Source organism: Magallana gigas, chromosome 8 (genome assembly GCF_963853765.1).
Source record: "Magallana gigas chromosome 8, xbMagGiga1.1, whole genome shotgun sequence".
Lineage (NCBI taxonomy): Eukaryota > Metazoa > Mollusca > Bivalvia > Ostreida > Ostreidae > Magallana > Magallana gigas.
Genome location: NC_088860.1, coordinates 14856265 through 14877531, shown reverse-complemented (window position 1 = coordinate 14877531; position 21267 = coordinate 14856265). Strand labels below are relative to the sequence as shown.

The 21267-nt window shown below is 33.3% G+C and overlaps 1 protein-coding gene across 1 annotated transcript; it reads right to left on the bottom strand.

Annotated features, from left to right (window-relative positions):
- Window positions 1–1222: 1222 nt before the first annotated feature.
- On the bottom strand, window positions 1223–10527 carry LOC105337244 (nondiscriminating glutamyl-tRNA synthetase EARS2, mitochondrial). Its single transcript, XM_011441889.4, has 13 exons — window positions 10299–10527; window positions 8587–8659; window positions 7986–8071; window positions 6991–7161; window positions 6374–6457; window positions 5417–5509; window positions 4951–5045; window positions 4708–4762; window positions 3724–3840; window positions 2890–3044; window positions 2362–2431; window positions 1849–2121; window positions 1223–1346 (listed from the first exon to the last, which is right to left on the bottom strand). The coding sequence occupies exons 1-13, from the start codon at window positions 10521–10523 to the stop codon at window positions 1230–1232; spliced, it is 1614 nt and encodes a 537-aa protein (XP_011440191.3). The 5' UTR covers window positions 10524–10527; the 3' UTR covers window positions 1223–1229.
- Between the last annotated feature and the right edge of the window lie 10740 nt (window positions 10528–21267).

Below are 21267 nucleotides of genomic sequence, written 5' to 3'. Positions count from 1 at the left end.
CCATTTAACATAACGATTGAACAATAGTTCTTTTTTTTCTTAAATTTTTCTACATTTACATACAAAAAATCGTATCAACATTGAGTTCCACCCCCCCCCCCCCCCCATACTTTTATGGGCGCATGGAAAATGGAATCGAAATAAGGAAAATAAACAGTGAAATTGAAGTTAAAGGTAAGCTCCCCCCCCCCCCCCCCCGCGAGAATGATTTTGAAAAGTAACTTTTTTTTTTTTTTTGCCCGTTGTGTGTTTTCTATCCCCTCGCCAAGGTTCAGGGATAGAAAACACACAACTCGTTGGATAAAAATCATATACCATCCGGGTCATGAGAGATCCTATATAATTATAAGGAATAAGGAATCATTCTTTGAGTATTATGAGGTGATAATTTCGGTCGGGGCGTGATCAAATCCAATAAAGCCCAAAGGGCTTTATGATAGATTTGATCACGCCCCGACGGAAATTATCACCTCATAATATTCAAAGAATGATTCCTTATTACTTTTATTTATATAATTTTAAACCATCTTACGATTAAATATTAATAAGCAAACCCCGCTGGTGCCTCAATTTGGCTTTATGAGTTATATAGTACAAAATCGATACATAGTGTTATCACAGGCAAAGACACAGGAAAATGTAAATATAACTATTATGAACTCTAGAATATTTTTAATATATTTACATACACCAAGTATTATTCCCTCTATTTCTTACGGAAACTTATAGTTAATTCATAGCTCTAGAGAAACAGCCAGACTGAAATCTACACGCCCCATTTATCGATTGGTCGAAATCTACGGCGGCTAAAATGACAAGAAAGTGACAGGATTGAATTTGACACACCCTGTTTATCGATTGGTCAAGACCTACAACTACCTAAGAAAAATCATGGACTGCACGAACTAACCATGATGATGTCAGACTCAAAGTCTCACTGGAGACAATTTGGCTGTTTCTTTTAGCTAAAGTACTAATTTAGTGAATTTTACTTACTTTTTACACTCAATTTATTATTTAGTTAAAATAAAGATGTTCATATAAACAATAAAATGTTCACTTTGGTGATTCATGTGGGTTATGAAGGTAGTGATCATTGCAGAATTTTTTTTTTCTATAATGTCGCTACCTTCATATCCCAAATGAATCACCTAAGTGAGCATTTTATTGTTTAAATGAATACATTATAGATGCCATAACATATAATGTAACAACTGTGAGCCTGAGTTTTAGCTTTTAATGTCAACACATTGTACATCATTGATTAAGTGTTCTGCATGCTTCAGGCGTCTCAGAGAGGCTTCTTTCCCCAGTATACTCATCATTTCAACAACAGGTGGGCCAGCCTACAAAAGAAAATAAGACAATGTTCAATGCATTATAAGGAATAAATGCACTGCAATGAATAAAACAAAATGCAAAAAAAAAATTAAAATCTTAATATATTGTGGATTCATTAAATTTTTAGTAAGGGGCATTATTTAGGAATTAATTGAGGAATACACCTAATTTTTATTCATTTTGTATTACTGTTATAAAATTTGAGGCAGTTTACGTTTAATAAACACAAGCATCATATCGTGACAATAAGCTATACATATCTTATTATCTTATAAAAAAAATTGTGGCATAAATCAAATAGGGCTTTTCAACCAGATTTAATTTTTTTTTTTTCAATGATTATAAAGTTTTTGGACACATGATCTGTAAATTGACCATCTTATTTACAAATAATATGCATCTTTTAAATATTGCATAAATTTTGATAGTCTCTTTGATTATATTAATTCAAATATTTTATGCCCGTATACATACATGTATTCATAAATGTGTACAAATATTGTTTACCTGTAATCCTGAGAGAGATACCCTCAAAATATGCATGAATAACTTCATGTTGATTCCTTTTTCTTTGGCCAACACAGAAAGAGCTTTCTTTAGCGATTGTTCTTGGAACTCTTGTAATTGACAAACAACGTTGTAACAGTCTTGCAAAATTTTACAAATATCAACACTGGATTTTTCACAAAGTTCCTGTATCTGTGAATTTGAAGGAGTTTTCCATAAAAACTCCCATTCTGGTTCAGTTAAATCTGTGATTTTGCAGATTCTGCTGTCTTTCTACAAAAGTAAATGATTCAATCATTTTTTCATAAAATATAATTACTAACTTTGTCTCACAATTTTAGTGTACAAATTTATAATATGGAGATTTTGGAGACATGAATGTAATCTTGATTCAAAAAGATTGTATTATGTATTTTACTAACAAGTCAAACTCTTTCCGTACCTATTGTGTGCACGTATACCAGTGCTCAAGAATTAAAAAACATCACTTATATAATTAAAGAAAAAAATTACCATTGCCCAACATAAAATATCTGTAACATGTTGTTTGTCCAACAGATCACCAGAATTTCTGTCTTGGTATCTGAAATATAATTCTAAAAACTCTTGATTGACAATCAAAAGGATACTGCAATCATTTGAAACATTGAATTGATTAAAATTTACAATACCAAAGCAAACCATTTTATTGGGCTGTTAAAACTTGAAATTCATCATCCTATGATAATATTTGATGGATTTTTTTTGGTTACATTTTCTCAATTCTTTCAATCTTACATGTTTATTGCAAGTACAATATTTGTAAACACACGCCTTCTCCTATCTTTAGTTAGCACTAGGCTATCACATTTTCATATTTTTATTCTTCACCGTTTTACACTGATTTTAATAGCTTCAATCAAAGAGCATAATACAAGTTTATTGTGAAGAAGATGCAGTATTTTTGCTAAATGTATATTTTCAACCAAAAATTGATTTTCAAAACACATGATTTTTAACATGCATATTACAGAGAGTGCAGTGCAATTTCTTTGTACATACTTAGATTGTAAATGTTTTCTCAGAACTTTCATCGCCTGTTCTGTTATGAGGTCAGGGTCATCGTTCAGCACCCTCTGGAGGTAAACCTTGTTCACCTGCTCAAGTTTTTCTATATCTATGTGACCCGAATGAGAGGACATGTTCTGCACAGAAAACTGAAATATAAACAAAAAAAATACTTAAACCGTTACATCTAACCCTCAAATTAAAATGTATCTACATTTTTCTAGGGACTGAATCAATATTTGTTAAAAGCTTTATGACAATACACAAAAGTGAAAGTGCTGAAGCTTAATTTGACACTGTGACAAATTGTTAATCTCAAAAATGTAACACTGATATACTTGAAAATACAATCTTCAAACTGAAAAAAATATGCATAATTCTGATGTACTTAGTACTAAATGTCAACCCAATGGAAGCATATTGATTGATCTTGCAATTTTCCCAGCTTGTAATAGGTAACTTTATCCATGAAATTAAGCTTTTGGAAGCATTAAAAGAAAAGTTTTAGAAGAAATCATCAATTATTGTGGAATTTACATTGTCTAGAAATACATAGTAATGATACATAATGTGATTAGGCACACATCATACACGTACACATTGAATTTAGCTGGGTTCGCTTATTATTTAAGTCTGGTTAATACATGTATAATAATTTTTTCTGACAAAATAACTATTATATTAAGCAGGGTCCGCTGTAATAAAATTGTTAAATTTAAAAATCAAACTTAATATAAAATTCTTAAATTTTATTTACAAAATCAAAGAGACTACAACATTTCTTTGACTCAAATCTTTCGATGCAACGTTACATGAATATATATGTACCTTCGTAACAAGATCCTCCAGACTGTCATATTCAATGGAGTTGTCCACAGTTTGAGTGTACCCTCCCCCAATAAGAGTCAAATATTTCAGTACTGCATCCGGTGCATATCCTTTATCCTTCAAGAAAATGATAATGAGAGAGAGAGAGAGAGAGAGAGAGAGAAAATACAAGTACCATAAACAAATAACTTTACATGTACTTCTTGGCCAGTTGGAAAGTAAAGAACTATATATGTTATTAGTCAAATTTGGCCCCCATAATTCGCTACTTTTAAAGTGATTCAGATACATCAATTTGTTGTGTTATATTATAAAAGAAGTGACATAAAAAATGTTTTTCACCTATTTATTTGATTAATATGCACTCACTGGCAGTATATGACTTCAGAAGTGACGCTATTTTTATAATTCAATCAAAATCAGTGCAAAATTGACCTTTTTCTTATGTTTTTTCGAATGGGAAATACAGAGCGACTCTTTGAACAAGAACGAACTTTTGGTCAATTATAGGTACTGGGGAGATACATCTTTGGTGAAAATATTTTGTTTGTTCAAGCAGTCGCTCAATGTTTCCTTAAAGAAAAACTGCTTCAAACAAGCCATTTTATGCTACATGTAAAAATGTGAAAATGGCGGGAAAAGGTAAACTTTATGATGTCATATTTTTAAATTGGGGGCATTAAAATCAAAATTAAAATTATGAAAAAACTACAAATGTATATCTGTACAAATAAAACAAAGAATTACAGTAAAATGACGATGTTCATTTAAGGGGGCGATTTTAGACTCAAACCAAATATAGTCCTTTGTGACAAATAATATCTGCAAGCAAGTAGGTACATGTATTTCATTATTTCCTGCCAGATTAGGAAATGTACAACTGGTTTGTGATGATAAATATCTGCAAGCAGAGATTGCTTAAACATCTCTCAGAGTCAAATCCCACATGTATAATACATTTTACAAGTTTAACAGAACATTTACCTGATAGAATGATATTTGGATATCTCCTTGTCTCTTTGAGAGTTTGGTTCCATCACTATAACCAACAAAAATACTTATCTCAATTCAACTATTGGTACACAATTTTTTAACAAAAAAAGCTCCCAAAAACAAAATGTAAAGATCTTTTTTTTTAAAAATGGTCATAGCAAAAAGATTAAAAATGGACAAAAGGCTCTTTGAAATTCAATTTACTCTTATGAAAGATTAACCATTTAAATGTACCTGTTCATGATGAGGGGTAGGTGTCCATACTGAGGAGGAGACCAGCCAAAGGCTTTGTACATCAGCAGGTGCTTGGGAGTGGATACCTGCCACTCCTAGAAAATAGAAAGCAAAGTAAACAGTACTGTGAGGTACATGTATCACCCCATAGTATAATATTACAACTTACAAGCAAGAGGTTGAACATAACACAGTTATGCAACTATAAACAGGTTCAACTAAGTGTAAATTGATCAACATTGCAAAGTGGGTTCATGGTCTAGAAGTATTGCCTGACAACTTTCACTCCTTCTGCAACATTCTCAAGGAAGAAAAAGTATGCAAAATACACTTATTTAACAACACTTAGTTTTAAATGTATGATGGAGTTTTAAATATTATTATGAACTATACCTTTTCCTGATGGTTACTTAAATTTTCCTTAACAGTAAATATGTAAACTTGCACTATGACAATACAATCTTACCTGACCCCTTAAAACATGTGTAATTTCCATCAAATGGTCGTCAACGACATTTGCAAAATGGTAGGTTGGATATCCATCACTCTTCATAATAACCTAAATTACAATATCAATAAAGTAAATGTACATGTACCGGTATGTATAATCTTAAATTAAATTTAAATTAAAGGGGCATGGTCACGATTTTGGTAAAAAATCATTTTTCTGATTTTAATATTAACATTGCTTCAAAAAGACATTTTTAAAAGGCAACCGAAATTTGAGTGTTATTTGGTGAGTTATATACGAGTTACAGAGCTTTAAATTCTTCGGTATGTAAACAAAGCATTTGTTTACATTTTGAACGTTGAAGTAAAAAATTTCAATTTTAAATCTAAAACGAATGTGTTAAATGTTATGAACTGTGTATTTATTTTAAGCATAGATACACAGTTCATAACAAAATATACCAGAAAAAAGATTTTTTACTGGTATATTGAACCTATGTAAACAAAAAAAAGGGCACGAGCCTTGTTTACATGACAAGGAATTGTGAGCTCTGTATCTTGCTAATAACTCTACGAATGAATCTCAAATCTTATTTGATCATTAGAAATGCATTTCTAAAGCATTGTAAATAATAAAAACATAAAAATAGAATTTGACCAAAATCGTGACCATGCCCCTTTAAACATTATACATATAGTTATATATAGTGTATGTACAGTAATAAAATCATACATATCAACATGCTGCTAAAATAAACATTGTGCACAGTTTATAAATAATGTATATCAACATCAAGTCAAAAGTTCATTCTCTAATGAAGTCAAAATTTTAAAGAGTGCATGCCATTGTTAATATTTTAAATTTAATTCAATCATAGGCAGGAAATTTGGATGCATACATGTATGTACAATTGTACATATAAAAAAAGTATTCAGTAAAGTTTTCCACCTAAAACAACAGCTGTATACTTACTGGGTCCCCCTCATAATCAGCAATGTTTACATCATAATGGCCAAAGACAAGGTCAGTGAAGGGCTCATGGTCTTCTGTATTTAACTGCAACAAAATATATACCGGTACAATGTAGTTTGCAAAAACATTCAAAATAAATTGTTTTCTTTGACATGGAAATTGATTTTCTAGCTCCAAGAACAGAAAAACTTCAGGGAATCTCTATATACATCTGGTACTGTTATGACAATATATACAAACACATTATTGTACATAAATTAGGCCTAAAAAAAAAAGTTGTGTGTTTCGGGTAACCCGACCAAACCTACAAAAATGGCACGATCCTACCATTTTTAGATGCCAGAATTTATCCGACTGTGAATTTTATCTTATTTCCAATAAAAAATACGTTTTTTAAATATGAAACAAACAAACATTCTTAGGATTCAGGCAAAAAAAATAGATAAAATAAAAAAAAAATCCCCACCTACCTAACCTAATTTTTTCATCAGTGTTACCCTAAACACACTATCTTTTTTTTTAGGCCTTATGTACATAAATACCAGGTAGCATTCATTTGATTCATACCTGACACACGTACAGAAAAAATGTATTTTAAACATAAAGTACACCCTTACCTTAAACCTGATGACATACGGTGTTTTTGCTGCTATTTTTTCTTGAATCTCAGTTTCAGACAAGTGTCGGCATTTATTGTCATATTTTGGGATCTCCCCATGCTTCATGGCATCTTTTCTGATCAAGTTCAGACGTAGCTTGGTGCAGAAACACTTGTATGCTGCTCCTTTCTTAAATAAAGAAAGAGCACCTACAGTTTATTACCATACTGTTAAACTCTGACTAATGCTCTATCAGTCATATTTTAGCACCTTTTGGATGCTTTCAGTTTGCTAATTCAAGAAAATATAGAATCTTGATTCAAATCAGCTGTGGAGAAAAATTGCACCTATTTTTTTGGACTTATTAAAGTGAAGATACATGGAGAATGATTTTTTATACAAATTTAAGATATCAATAATAGAGGATAAAAATCATCAAAAACATTCTGTTTTATAATAAATAAATAACCCATTTTAATAAACTACTTATTTGATAAGGCATAAAAAATAACAGTAATAGAATATAACATTCTCTATATCCTGTAGACCACCAGAAGTGTTTAACTATCTGTTCAAGAAAGAGCTGATTGTTATGAATTTCAATTACAGGTATTTATACTGTAAATTCCATAAATTATGCGAGTTTTTAATTCCGCGCTCTCGCTGTTTTGTATCAAATCGCGACAATATGAAATCGCGAATACGGACCATTTATCCATATTTCTTATATTTCTCATAAAAAAAATGGCGAGATTTTATAATCCGCAAGAGATGCTTCTTGCGATTTTACGCTGATATAAATTCCTCACATATTATTAGGAATTTACAGTAAACGAAAACTTCCATTTTTTTCAGATAGGGATTGCCTACAGTCTTCCAAAATAAGTTGACATCTTGGAATTTATCATTATACATGTATGCTTTTCTTTTAATTAATTTTAAATCTTTATACAGATTTGTGATATACATACAAACAAACCCATGTGGTCATTAAAATTCACAAATCTCTTTACCTTAAGAAGCTCATTGACATATTTATTGTAAAGGTCTGTTCTTTGTGACTGGATGTAGGGGCCAAAATTTCCACCAATTAGAGGCCCTGAAAAAGATAGTTGTCCTTTTGAACTTTGCAACAATCTCTTAAAGTAGAAGAAAGCTGGCTATGAAGCAGTGTCATTTTATAGCACCAAGGGTTCATTGAACATGTAATTTAAATTTTGTAAAGAGATAATGGTTAAGGTCAAATTTTTTTTACATGTGCATATGCACATATTTCCACATACTGGTATATGTTCTAAAACAAATTCTGAGAGATATACATGTACATGTATGGGGTAGAAAAAAGATTGAATATGAACAAAGCTTGACAATTTCTTAAAGACTACCGGTATTTGACCTGGTGAGAGTTTGTAATTTGTATCACTCTTACTGGAGAGACTGAGTCAAGGTTTTCTAGTCAGAGTAATGAAAAAGTTGTATCAAACATGTCATTATTTTCTGTATACTGTCTTACATTCTTTTTATTTCTCTCGGTCATGAGAGTATAACTATTGTATATCTGCTTTTATGTTTTTGTACATTAAACTCTTCTGAAAATGCAATATGTGGTCAAACCTTCATCTGGATGAATCTTAGCCCAGTGGAGTGTCTCTAGGATTTTTTCTATGGCTCCATCAACAATTCTTGTCTGCACAAGAAAAGAGAAATTGAGGTAACATCTTGACCTTCAGAGAATTGATAGAGATTAAAATGTAGAGAAATAAATTGTTATCTATCATATGAAAGTTTATAAGAGTTTGTTTAAATTCTGCAGCATTTCAATTTGTGTAGTAAATTTTTGTTAAAAATCAGATGTGAATAAGTCACTCTACTCTTACAATAAAAAGAGATCTGGATACCTAAATCAAAGACAAAAACATTATAATAAATACATAAGCAAATGTTCAGGTGGGTCCTAAATAACCCAAAGTCATCCTCATGCTTTTAGTAGTGGTTTATTATTATTTTTTATTCAAGCTTTATTAGAGAACCATTCAGTGCAGAACTGCTCTCTTGCAGCACAAATTGGTATACTTTGCCAAAGTTTATAATTTAAAAAAATGTAGAAATAAAACAATTGATTTTACAACATATATCACCAAACTATGCCATTTTGCCCTGCTTATGAGCAGTGCCACAGTAACCGTGAAGGGGTCCATTAATTAAACTTCAGACTTGTAATAGCGAGCGCAGCTCTACCGGCAAGGCGTGTGTGAATAGAAAATTCGGACTAGTTGCACATTCATTCAACGGATTTTTTTTGCGTCAGTAAATCGGACCAGTAATGCATCGTTTTAATCGTCCCAGTAGTTCCCTGTAATCATGGCAATTTTTATCACTTCACACTCTCACGAGAATCAGCAAGACAAATTTAGACAGTAAAAACAATAACGATGTAAGCGACATACAGTCAATGTTACCTCTAAAGTTCACCTCAGTACACTTTCAATCAAAAATAATCGTGGGACAACACCATGTTCTTTTAACATGATAAGCAAATATTTTTAAGCGTAAATTAAAAATAAAATTAAACATTAATTATTTTTTTTTAAGTGGAGGGGCAAATCCATGGTAAGTCGATTTTCTATGTATAAATTGACAAAAATGAAAAAAAATTTAGCATGGGGGGAGCTCTATAATGAGTCAAGTTTTATATGTAAGTTTAAGAAAAAATGTCTACTGCAAAAAAAAAGGGGGAAATCAATCAATCAATCGTAATCACAATCACTTTAAAAGAGGAGATGCAGTGCAATGAATATTTATATATTAAAATTTTTATTATTTAACAACATTGTATCTGAGATTAAACTATTGTTCTACATATAAATAAATAAATTATAACAAATCTTATAAACTATGAATAATGAAAATTTACTGAAAAATAGGTATGTTTTATTTTTGGGCATTCAAATTTCACGTTGTTAATTTTATTTTATTAATTTATTATAATTCATCGTTTGATCACATGCTGTGCTCGCCCCAACGGTCGTACCATAAAACATATTAGTAACAAACAGATTGTTTGTAAAATGGGTAAGGAACCCAGGCTGGGGCAAATGTAATTTTTTAAAAATATGTCACGGACGGGTATATTTGTATTCTCTGAAAATATTGCTGTAAAGTAAAGCATATTTTGGAATTTATTGGCAATTGTAAATTTCCATATTACTGATAACAGGTTTTAAGGTCAAGATCTAGTAAATGAAAGAAGCCTACGTTATAAGAATGTTAACTGACATATCATTTTGCTCACTTGTTATAACTGCACGTGCATTTTGATTACTCACCTGATCAGTGTCTTCAATCCGAACAACAAATCGACCGCTTTTGGATTTTGCAAATAAATAATTGTAGAACGCCGTTCTAAGGGAACCTAAATGCATGAATCCTGTAGGACTTGGTGCAAATCTAACCCTTACATCCTTATCATACTTGAAAGATGATGCCGTGTTAAACTGTCGTCTTATTTGTCTTCGAAAACAGAGTGAAAACATTTTCATGGACAGCGCCATGTTCTTTTTTAATTTTTCGTATGCCGAGCTCGATACAAATTAGGAAATGGGGGGGCAGAAGGATAAAACGTACGCTCAACTAGGACCCCAGGTCACCTGCTTATTCACAACTACCAAATCTGTGCACTCCGCTACAAAATGTAGTGCATTGCAACCGCAAAGTGAAAGTAGAATAACTAGTACCACTACTTAGCATTTAGAAATGATATACAACAGGCAGAAATGTATTTTCATTAAAGAATACCCCTCTAAGTATTGGAAGTACACTATAGATGATAAAAAATTCAACATTGACTGTTATTTGAAAGATATATGATATACGTTATATAGACATAAGGTGACCTGTGGTCCCCCTAAGGATATATAAGTTAAATGTAACACAAAATCTTCCTCATTAAAGTATCAAAGTACTTCACCTTCTTACTCTGTATACGTAGGTGTAGCCTGTAGAAAGAAGTAGTTTTGCCCCCCCCCCCCCCCCCAAACCACCCACCCATAGACTTTTTACTGATACTTTAATATAATTATAATGATTTGATAATAAATTACATTAGATGACATCTGGTTTCCGTAATGGATGCATGCCAAAACAGTTTTGTATAAAAAAAAATATCTGACATTTTCGAGCCCGTTAGTGATGAGAACTGTGTGATATTTTTTTTTTCCATACAGAGCTGTTTTCGGCATACATCGTACTAAAAACACTGCTATTGAATTTCATTGTTGAATTACCTGAGACAGTCTGATTTTGAAGGATATCAGTACTGTAACCACGAGTAACGGTCTTAATTTAAGAAGCTCACGAATATCGGACTGTACATGTAAAATTTTAGACTGCTGGAACAAAGGAATGACAAAGGCAACCTTATAAACTTAATGCTCTAGCTAACATCTGGTCTTTTTATTGTCATTACGGAGTAGGTGTTCCCCTGTCTACAGGTGTTGCATGAGGGTTGGAGTTCACCACTCCCCCCCCCCCCCCCCCCCGCTCCACCTTCCACTTCCCTGGACTGGATTTTTACTCATCAAATTAAAAAAAAATATTTAAATTGCTAAAATAAACATAGTAAATACGGACCTTTTGTGAATTGCATCTAAGAAATAAATGAAGACGAGCAAATCGTCACCCCTTTACCCCCCCCCCCCCCCCCAACTTCCTTTGACGACAAAAAATAAGGAATAAATGTGATCGAAATGTGTACCGTTTTTGCTTATTTATAAAATCAAATCTGAACTTTTGTGTTCAGTAGATTAGAGTATAATTTTTCACACACCACATTTTCAACCTGTTGTCTCCTTATAAGTTATGCAATCTCTGGTCTCCCCAATGATGTACAATATATGGCGAACTCTGGTTTACGTATTTATTATCATCTTTATGTGACACATGTTCCCTCTAACAATTATGTTCTTCCTAATTAACAATATAAATATAGCACATGATTTTCGACTTGTAAAAAGACATAAGATAACCTCTGGTATCCGTATTGATTTTCAAAATACCGGTATAACATTGATTTAGAAGCTAAGGTGACCTCTGGGCTCCTAATAGACATTGGTTTCTTTACAGTGGATGAATTCTGCATGGTAATTCTCCATCTTGTAAAAGAAGGTGGCATCTGGTCTTTGTATTAATGAACAATTTACTACAATAATTAGGGTCTAAAGGTGACCTCTCATCTCCTTATTGATAATTCATGAAATTTTATCCCTAGTCTCTCTACCGTGGATTACTTTGGTCTCTCTACAGTGGATTACTTTGTTATCTCCACCTTATAAAATGAAATAAGATGACCTCTGATCTCCTTCTTAATTAACAAAATTATAACGACACATATATATCCAAGACCTAAAACGAACTATGGTTTACCTACAATAGATGATATTTTATGATTCTTCATCTTGTAAAATAACATTAACGGATCTCTTATCATCGTATTGATTTGCAGAATTGATAATTATACTACATCAATTTCGATCATAAGGTGACCTGTGGTCTCCTTTTGGATATCCCACTTAAGGTGACCCTTGGGTCCCCTACAGTAGATGACTTTTTTGAATCTCCATCTTGTAAAATGACATTAAGTGACCTCTGGTCTTCGTTATTAGTTAACAAAAATATAACGACATATATCGATTACCAAAGGTGACCTTTGGTTTTCCTACAGTGGAAGGCTTGTTGGGAATCTCCATCTCTTAAAATGACATTATCTGACCTCTGGTTAACGTATTGATCTTTGAATTAAATCTAAACCTTTTTGAAACTAAGGTGACCTCTAAATTCCTTTTAGATATTCCTCTTATAATGACCACTCGGTTTCTCTAGATCTACAGTAAATGACTTCAGGTAAATGTCTTTCTTGGAAAAGAAGATGACATCTGGTGTTTGTATTTATCAACAAACTATTACATTGATTTAGGACATATCGAGACCTATCATCTTGAAATTCCATTCAAGCTGACCCATGATCTAACAAATGGATGACATCTAGTGAGTATACATCTTGTTTAATGACATTTGGGGACCTCTGGTATCCTATTGATAAGCAAAATTATTGCTACATTAATGTAGGACATAAGGGGACCTCAGGGCTCCTCATGGATATTTTACTAAATGTGACCTCTGCTCTCCCTACAATAAATGACTTATTTGAATCTACATCTTGTAAAATGACATAAGGTGACCCCTGATTTCCGATATTAATGGACAAAATTACAACGACAGACATCGCTTTCCAAAGGTGACCTTTAGTGGATGGCTTCTAGGGATATCCATCTTGTTATGACATTAGCTGACCGTTTCTATATTAAAATTATTTTATTGATGAAGGACCTGAGGTGACCTCTGGTCTCCTTGTGCATATTTTTACTTCAGGTGACCCCTGATCTTCTACCATGGCTGAATACCTATCATGTAAATGACATAAGGTGACCTCTGGTCTCCCTATAGATAAGGAAAATAATTATTTAATTGATAGGGGACATGAACTGACTTCTGGTCTCCTTATGGGTGTTTTTGTAAATGACATACGTTGACATCTGGACTTCATGTCATTTTAAGAAAATTAAAACTACATTGTCTTTAGATCCAGGTTGACGTCTGGTAGCCTTTTAGATATTCAGTTAGGGTAATCCCTGGTCTTCCCACTGTGGATGGTTTTGGTAAATCTTTACCTTGTATATTGATATTTTGTTAAAACTCAGGCCTCCATATTGAATCAAAGAATTGCAACGTCAATCTAAAACTATTGGTGACCTCTGGTCCCCTTATCGATTTTTTACTTAAGGTGACCCCTGGTCACCCTACCGTAAATAACCTTAGTGAATCTCCATCTTGTAAAATCATCTGAGGTAAGACCAGGTAGTCAAAGAATGGATGAAGAATGATTAATCTCCATCTGCAAAATGCATCTGCCGACCTCCAGTTTCCGTATTGATTTACAAAATCACTACGACATTTGTGTAGGAAATACATGTAAATAGGTCACTTCTCTTTCTCTCATGATATTTCAATTACTACAGTGGATGACCGGTAGCTCTCAATCCTGTAAAATGACAGAAGGGGACCCCTGGTCACCCTACAATGGATGACCAATGACTCTCCATAGTGTAAAATGACATAAGGTCATGACCGGTGACTCTCTGTATTGTAAAATGACATAAGGGGACCCCTAGTCACCCTACAGTGGATGATCGGTCACTCTCCATAGCGTAAAATGACATTAGGTGACCTTTGGGCACCCTTCAGTGGATGACCGGTGACTCTCTATCCTGTAAAATGACATAAGGTGATCCATGGTCTCCGTATTGATATAAAGAATTAATACAACAGTGATAAAAATACCTTAAGGTTTCCTTTGGTCCCCCTAAGCATATTTCATTTATTCATTGTGTAAAATGACATACGGGGACCCCTGGTCACCCTACAGTGGTTGACCGGTGACTCTCCATTGTGTAAAATGATATAAGGTGACCTGTGGGCACCCTGCAGTGGATTACTGGTGACTGTCCGTCCTGTTATATGACATAAGGTGACCAGAGATCTCCGTATTGATATAAAGAATTAATACAACAGTGATAAAAAAAACTTAGGTTACCTCTGGTCCCCCTAGGCATATTTCATTTATTCATTGTGTAAAATGACATACGGGGACCCCAGGTCACCCTACAGTGGTTGAGCAAAATTGAGCTGAGAATGATCAAATGAAATTTGAGAGTCATTCGTGGAGTTGAAAGCAAGATACAGAGCTGAGAATTCTTTGTAATGTACACAACGCTCGTGCCCTGTTTTTTGTTTACATAGGTTCAATATACGAGTAAAAAAATTGTAAACCTAATTTGTCTATCTTTTAACTTATTTTAGGCATAAACAGTTTCTAACGTTTAACAGATTCATTTGAGGTCTAAAATTGGAATTTTCACTTTAACATTTAAAATATAAACAAACGCTTTGTTTACTTTGCAAAGAAGTTCAAGCTCTGTAACTTGTTCACAATTCAACAAATCAAATTTCTGTTGCTTATATAGAATACCTTACTGAAGCATTGTAAATATTAAAATAGGAAAGGTGATTTTTGACCAAAATCGTGACCATGCCAATATAAGGTAACCTCTGGCTTTGGTAAATCTTCACCTTGTATATTAAAATATTTATTAAATCTGGTCTCAATATTGACTCAAAGAATTACAACATCAATCTAAAACCATTGGTGACGTCACTTATTCCTTTTTTTTTACCTAAGGTGATCTATGGTTATCCTACAGTGAATAACCTTAGTGAATCTCCATCTTGTAAAATAATCTGAGGTAACACCAGGTAGTCAATGAATGGATGAAGACTGATTAATCTCCAATTTGCAAAATGCATCAAATGACCGGTGACTCTTCATACTATCAAATGACATAAGGTGACCTCTGGTCTCCCTAAAGATAAAAATTATTACTCCATTGATTTCAGACCCACGTTGACCTCTAGTCTCCTTGTGAATGTAATTTGATATTTAGCCCTCTTACAGTGATTGACTTTTGGTGAATATCCATCTTCAAAACTACATTAATGTGTCCTTTGGTCTCTCTAAAGATTCAAAAATTATTACCTCATTGATCTAGGACCTAAGATGGCCTCTGGTGTAATTTTGAATAGTTTACTTAAAGTGACCCATACTCTTTAGACTAACAAAATTATTTTATTGGTTAAAGACCTAAGGTTACCTCTGGTCTCCTAATGGATATTCCACTTAAGAGGACCCCTTGTCTTCCTACAGTGGCTGAATTATGTTGAAGCTCTCCACCTTGTAAAATCTTGTAAAATGACATAAGATGAACTCTGATCTCCCTATAGGTGAACAACATTTTTATTTGATTGATTTAATACCAAAGGTGACCTCTAGGCCCCTTACAGTGGCTGACTTCTGGTGAACCTCCATCGTCAAAAATGACAAAATGTGATCCCTGGTCTTCTTATAAATTATTAAAATTATAACAACATTTATAACGGACCTATAGTGACCTCTGGTCTTCCTTTGGATAATCTATTTAAAGTGACCCCTGGATTCTCTACAGTGGATGCCTTCTGGTGCAGCCTCCTTTACACATTTTTTTAAAGATAGAGTTTGGTGGTGAACGTTAAAGCATCAGGTCTACCTTAAATTTTAGAAATTATGTTTCAAGCTATAAACTATATCTTTTTGTAGAATTTTATTATAAAGGAGATCAATATAATATAAAAATGGTCACGATCATCGAACCTCCTTAATATGTGACCTCCGGTCTCCCTAAAGATTAACAAAAAATTATTACTTCAGTGATCTAGGACCAAAGATGAACTCTGGTGTCATTATAAATGGTTCACTTTAGATTAACAAAATTATTTAATTGGTTAGCTAAGGTAACCTCTGTTCTCTTTATTGGTGTTCAAAGTACGGTGACCACTAGTCTCCCTACAGTTGCTTCTGGTGAATTAATCTCTATCTTCAAAAATGACCTTTATGCCTTAAGGTTAAGGTAGTCTCCTACAGTGGCGAACTTTTAGTGATTATCCATCTTCAAAAATGGCATTAGGTGAACTTGGTCTTCCAATATATTACCAAAATTATAACAACACTTGATTCAGGACCTAAGGTGATCTCTATTGATATCGTTTTTATAATGATCCCTTGTTTCTCTACAGTGAATGGCTTCTGGTGAATCTATATCCTTAAAAATCTATAATTCTTTAGGCACGTAGCATCGTTTTTGAAAGTGGGGGAGGGGGGGGGGGGCAGAGTCATCCAAAAAATCTTAAAACTCTTGACAAGCAAAAAAAAAAGTTCCCCAAAGTCTTCAAAATCCTAATCCGTGGGGGACTGGGGGGGGCAGCCCCCCCCCCCCCCCCCCCCACTGATGCTACGTGCCTGGACCTCTAATTTCCCTATAGATTAATAGAATTCATAGGTCCTCATATAATATGAACTCTAGGCATATTATGAATATTTCACTTAAAGTGACACCTGCTCTATTAATTACCGAATTATTTTTCTCTCTTCATATTTAGGACCTAAGGTAACCTCTGGTCTCAAACGAACATTCCACTTAATTTAACCCCCGGTCTCTCTAAAATGACTGACTTCCAGTAAATATTAATCTTGTAAATTGTCATAAGATGACCGGATAACATCTCCCAATTGATATTACACATTATGTGACCCCTGGTCCCTACAGTAAATCACTTCTGACGAATCTCAATATTGTAACTTTTGTTTCCGTATTGATTAACAAAATGATTACGACATTGTTTTAGGACGTAAGGTGACCTGTGGTCTCCCTATGGATATAGAAAAAAAGAAAGTAGATTTACATTCTTATCTTCACTTGTAAAAGAGTTCCATTCGTGCTCATTAATACACTCATTTTGGAGAACTATTTTCGGGTGACCCAAGGTCCTAGTTGAGCGTACGTTTTATCCTTCTGCAATGGGGGGTGGGGGTGGGGGTGGGGGGTTGTTGTTGATTGAAATGGTGGGGTAAGTTGAGGGGCGAAAAGACTACTTTACCTAAAATAATTATTGATTTGTTATTGTTTCATCAAAATATGACTCGGGCTGATATCCCGGAACGATGGCTGCGTTCGACTATTTATTAACTAATAACCATGATGATACTAGTAATCAGATTACTCAGATGAACATCTAAATTTGACAGTTCTCCTTTTGAGGAATAAAATATCTTTTGATATCTTTTTTCAGACCTTCTCTTTTTTAATAACATGTCTGCAAATACTTTTTCACGCAGCAAACATTTGTCTTAAATATACACATATAGAAAACAATTAGGTGAAATAAACTATTGAATAAACCACAATAATTGTGGGTAATACGGTTTAGGATACTCTTGATTGGCGATTAAAAAAAAAATTAAAGAGCTGAAAAATCATTTTTTATGAAATATGAAGGAATTCAGAAGCAAATCTCGGAGTTGAGTTAATATTTTATTAATTATGAAATATATTTTGTATCTAGAATGCCTTCAGTCTCTCAAATAAAGACATTAAATCAGCTCTTGACTCCTCTTTAAAATGAGGTCAAATTGATACCCTGGAATCATTTACTTTATTAGATCTTGACCTTAAGGTCAATTTAATGAAAGTTGCCTACAAGATTATAAAACTTCAAATTCTAAATTCTTTCAATGATGCTTAATTATAACAATAACCGCAAAGTTTATTTTATGGAGTGTATCAGGGCTAAAATTCTTGGTAAACACAATGAAACATTATGTTTAATTAGACTGTCATTTTCTATGAAATATGAAGGAAATACATGTGGATAATAAATCTCAGAGTTTTGATAAATTTTGACGAATGAAATGTAGAATGCCTACAGACTCTCCAAAAACAACATTAAACAAGCTTTTGACCCCCTCATTAAAATGATGTTATATTAAATTAGGTTTACCTTTCCCATGATCTAATATCAAATATCAAGAAAGTGTTTCATTTTTTACATACTTCCTTTAAAGACGTAGAAAACGGGAAAAAGATTCATCAAATCCGTTTTGACGTCCTAATGGTTCCAGTGCCAAAAAAGGAACTCTTAAATCATTTACTTGATCTTGACCTTAACATGGTTAAAAGGCAGCGAAGCCCCAACCTTACACTACGGTACGTATGGCTTTTAGACAAGATAATAAAACTTCATCTACAGGATTCAGAAAGTGCCGGTGTTATATAGTGCCTTTTCCCCCTAGCCATCTTTCCCCCCGGAAAAATGGCTATATAGCAGTTCTTCCCCCCGGAAAAATGGCTATATAGCAGTTTTTCCCCCACGGAAAGCTGACTATATAGTGGGCTTTCCCCCTTTTTATAGCCAGATTACCCCCACGGAAAACCTACTATGTAGTGGATTTTCCCCCATTTTTACTTTCCGGCCATGTTTATTGCGGACCATTCGTGACAATAATTTGCAATAACTGATATGATATTAATTTCTCACAAAAAAGGATAATTATGGCATTTGTTAATACATAGAATAAAATACATGGTTTTTCAACCCCAAATATGAACTAAGGCATGCGCCTTCATAACATGCATGTGTCATCATCGTTTATTTCACCTGTTCTATCCCCTTTTTGGAACACCGTTTACACGGATTTCGGAATACCTCGAATCTTTTTCATCTAATCGATGCTTATCTACAGTTTTGACTTCGACGTTATGAACACGTGAGAACACATTTGAGTGAAAATTCGCCGGTTTGGAAATTTAATTTTCCAATGTATTACCATCAATGTATAAGCTTCTCCCAGGGAACTAACTGACCAATCTTGACTTAATTTTGTAGAGGAAGGGAATAAAAAGTGGAAATGTATTTCTCCCTTCGTCCAAAAGGCTTTCAATTTTAAATTAATACTGTTAGAAATGGCGATCTTAAAAACAAATATATATTTCTTGTTCTAAATATCAAACGGGAGACAGGGTGCAATGATATGATGAGAAACTGAAATGTTTTAGTTTTACTTTGATTGTTGGGGTTCTAAATCATGGTTAAGGGGTATTTTAATTATGTATTAAAAGCATGTGTAAATTTACAAAAAATATGTTCATGTGGTCATCTATAGTTTTGGGGAGTAGATTTTTAATCAACTCTCCTATGCAGTCACTCGGACAAACCGAAAGTGAAACAGTGTTTGGACCTCAGCACAAATCATTGCTCCTGACAAGACTTAGTTCTTGAAAATAATTGATGAATTCGATGCTAAAGCATTGTTTTTCAAGGAAACTTATTTACAAATACCTTAAAAATAGTCAGATTTTAAATGGTACGAACAATTTAAATATTTGTTGTAGTCGTATGTATTCCTACACCAGAGTTCAATATAGTCTCGTTCAACTCGACGCTCGGCTGTCTCCATAAACCCTTGTCGGATATTTACGGTGTTAGCCGAGCGTTTGGTTGAACGAGACTAGAGTTCAATATTGCTTGGATCCATACAATTTTCGAGAAATATTTCTACCACTGATACATAGTTTGATTGCATTACTTTTATCTTTAAATATTATTTAACATGATTCATATGGAGGTTTCTCGACATTCTAGTCGAAAACGTTCAAAAATTCATATTATAAAAATATGCATAATACAAATTAGAAACTACCTATACATGTACTTGTCATGCAAAATAACATATCATTGATTTTAAAATAAATAAACATAATTGATTTTAAAATAAATAAACATTGACAAAATCAACTCCCGTCAGTTCTTCAGTACTTTGATTTAGATATGGGGCCCTAAAAAATACATATTCTTTATAATTGGATTTCAAACATCGGTGTCATCTACTAGTGGTATACCTCTAGCACTGTGAAAATATGGTTAATTGGTCATCTCTAGAATTTGAGATTCGGGTCCCCACCTGATAAACCACTGCCACTATAAAAATATGGTGATATGGTCATCTCTAGTTTATGAGACATTGAACCCTAAAGAATATGCACTATAATTATTATAATAGGATTTTAAAAATCGGGCTCTGAAACATCGGAAACAAAATTTCTCTAAAACAGAGGTTTAGCCTTGATGAAGTTTTCAAAAACAGACAAACAGTCTGATAAATTTATCAAGAAATTCTTAAAACATTCTCGTTTGATACAATTTCAGAACACATAATTATGCATATAAGTGTTTAACTTGTAAAACTTTTACCACTTTTCTTAAATTACCTAAATTAAGTTCTATGTGCAATTCCATTACACACAAGTTCAACTTTCAGCATTGTCTATAAAAATAATAAATCGGCAAAACGTAACTTAACCTGTACAGATGAATGCAGATATACATGTATGCAAGCTGGGAGTGTAGAAACATTGATTTTAATTCTTACTGGATTTCCATAAATATTTTTTATAAAATCTGAACCAAAAACGTGAGGGAGAAACCCTACTATGGGGGAAAAGCTACTATATAGTAGCTTTTCCCCCCAGGGGGAAAGGCTACTATATAGTAGGTTTTCCGGGGGGAAAAGCTACTATGGGGGAAAAACTGCTATACAACACCGGGCGACTGGAAATGTTCTGAGTCTTGCCTCAGCCCTTGTTGGTTTTATATGAAGTGATGATAGATCTAATGGTGGAGAAACACATGTCGGAATGAAATCATCGGCATTATCAAATAGATATTTTATACATATAAAAAAAATGAGTATACTTGCATCATTTTTTTTTTTCATTCATGTACATAGATGCCGTATGGTATCAAATTAACAAAACT

Bases quoted from the DNA above. Each gene is read 5' to 3' on its own strand.
- LOC105337244 (XM_011441889.4), bottom strand. From the start codon at position 10,523: ATGGCGCTGTCCATGAAAATGTTTTCACTCTGTTTTCGAAGACAAATA. The intron at 7,162-7,985 runs GTAAAGAGATTT...TCTTTATTTAAG, and splicing joins ATGTCAATGAGCTTCTTAAG to AAAGGAGCAGCATACAAGTG. The intron at 3,841-4,707 runs GTAAATGTTCTG...ATTTTCTTGAAG, and splicing joins TCCAAATATCATTCTATCAG to GATAAAGGATATGCACCGGA.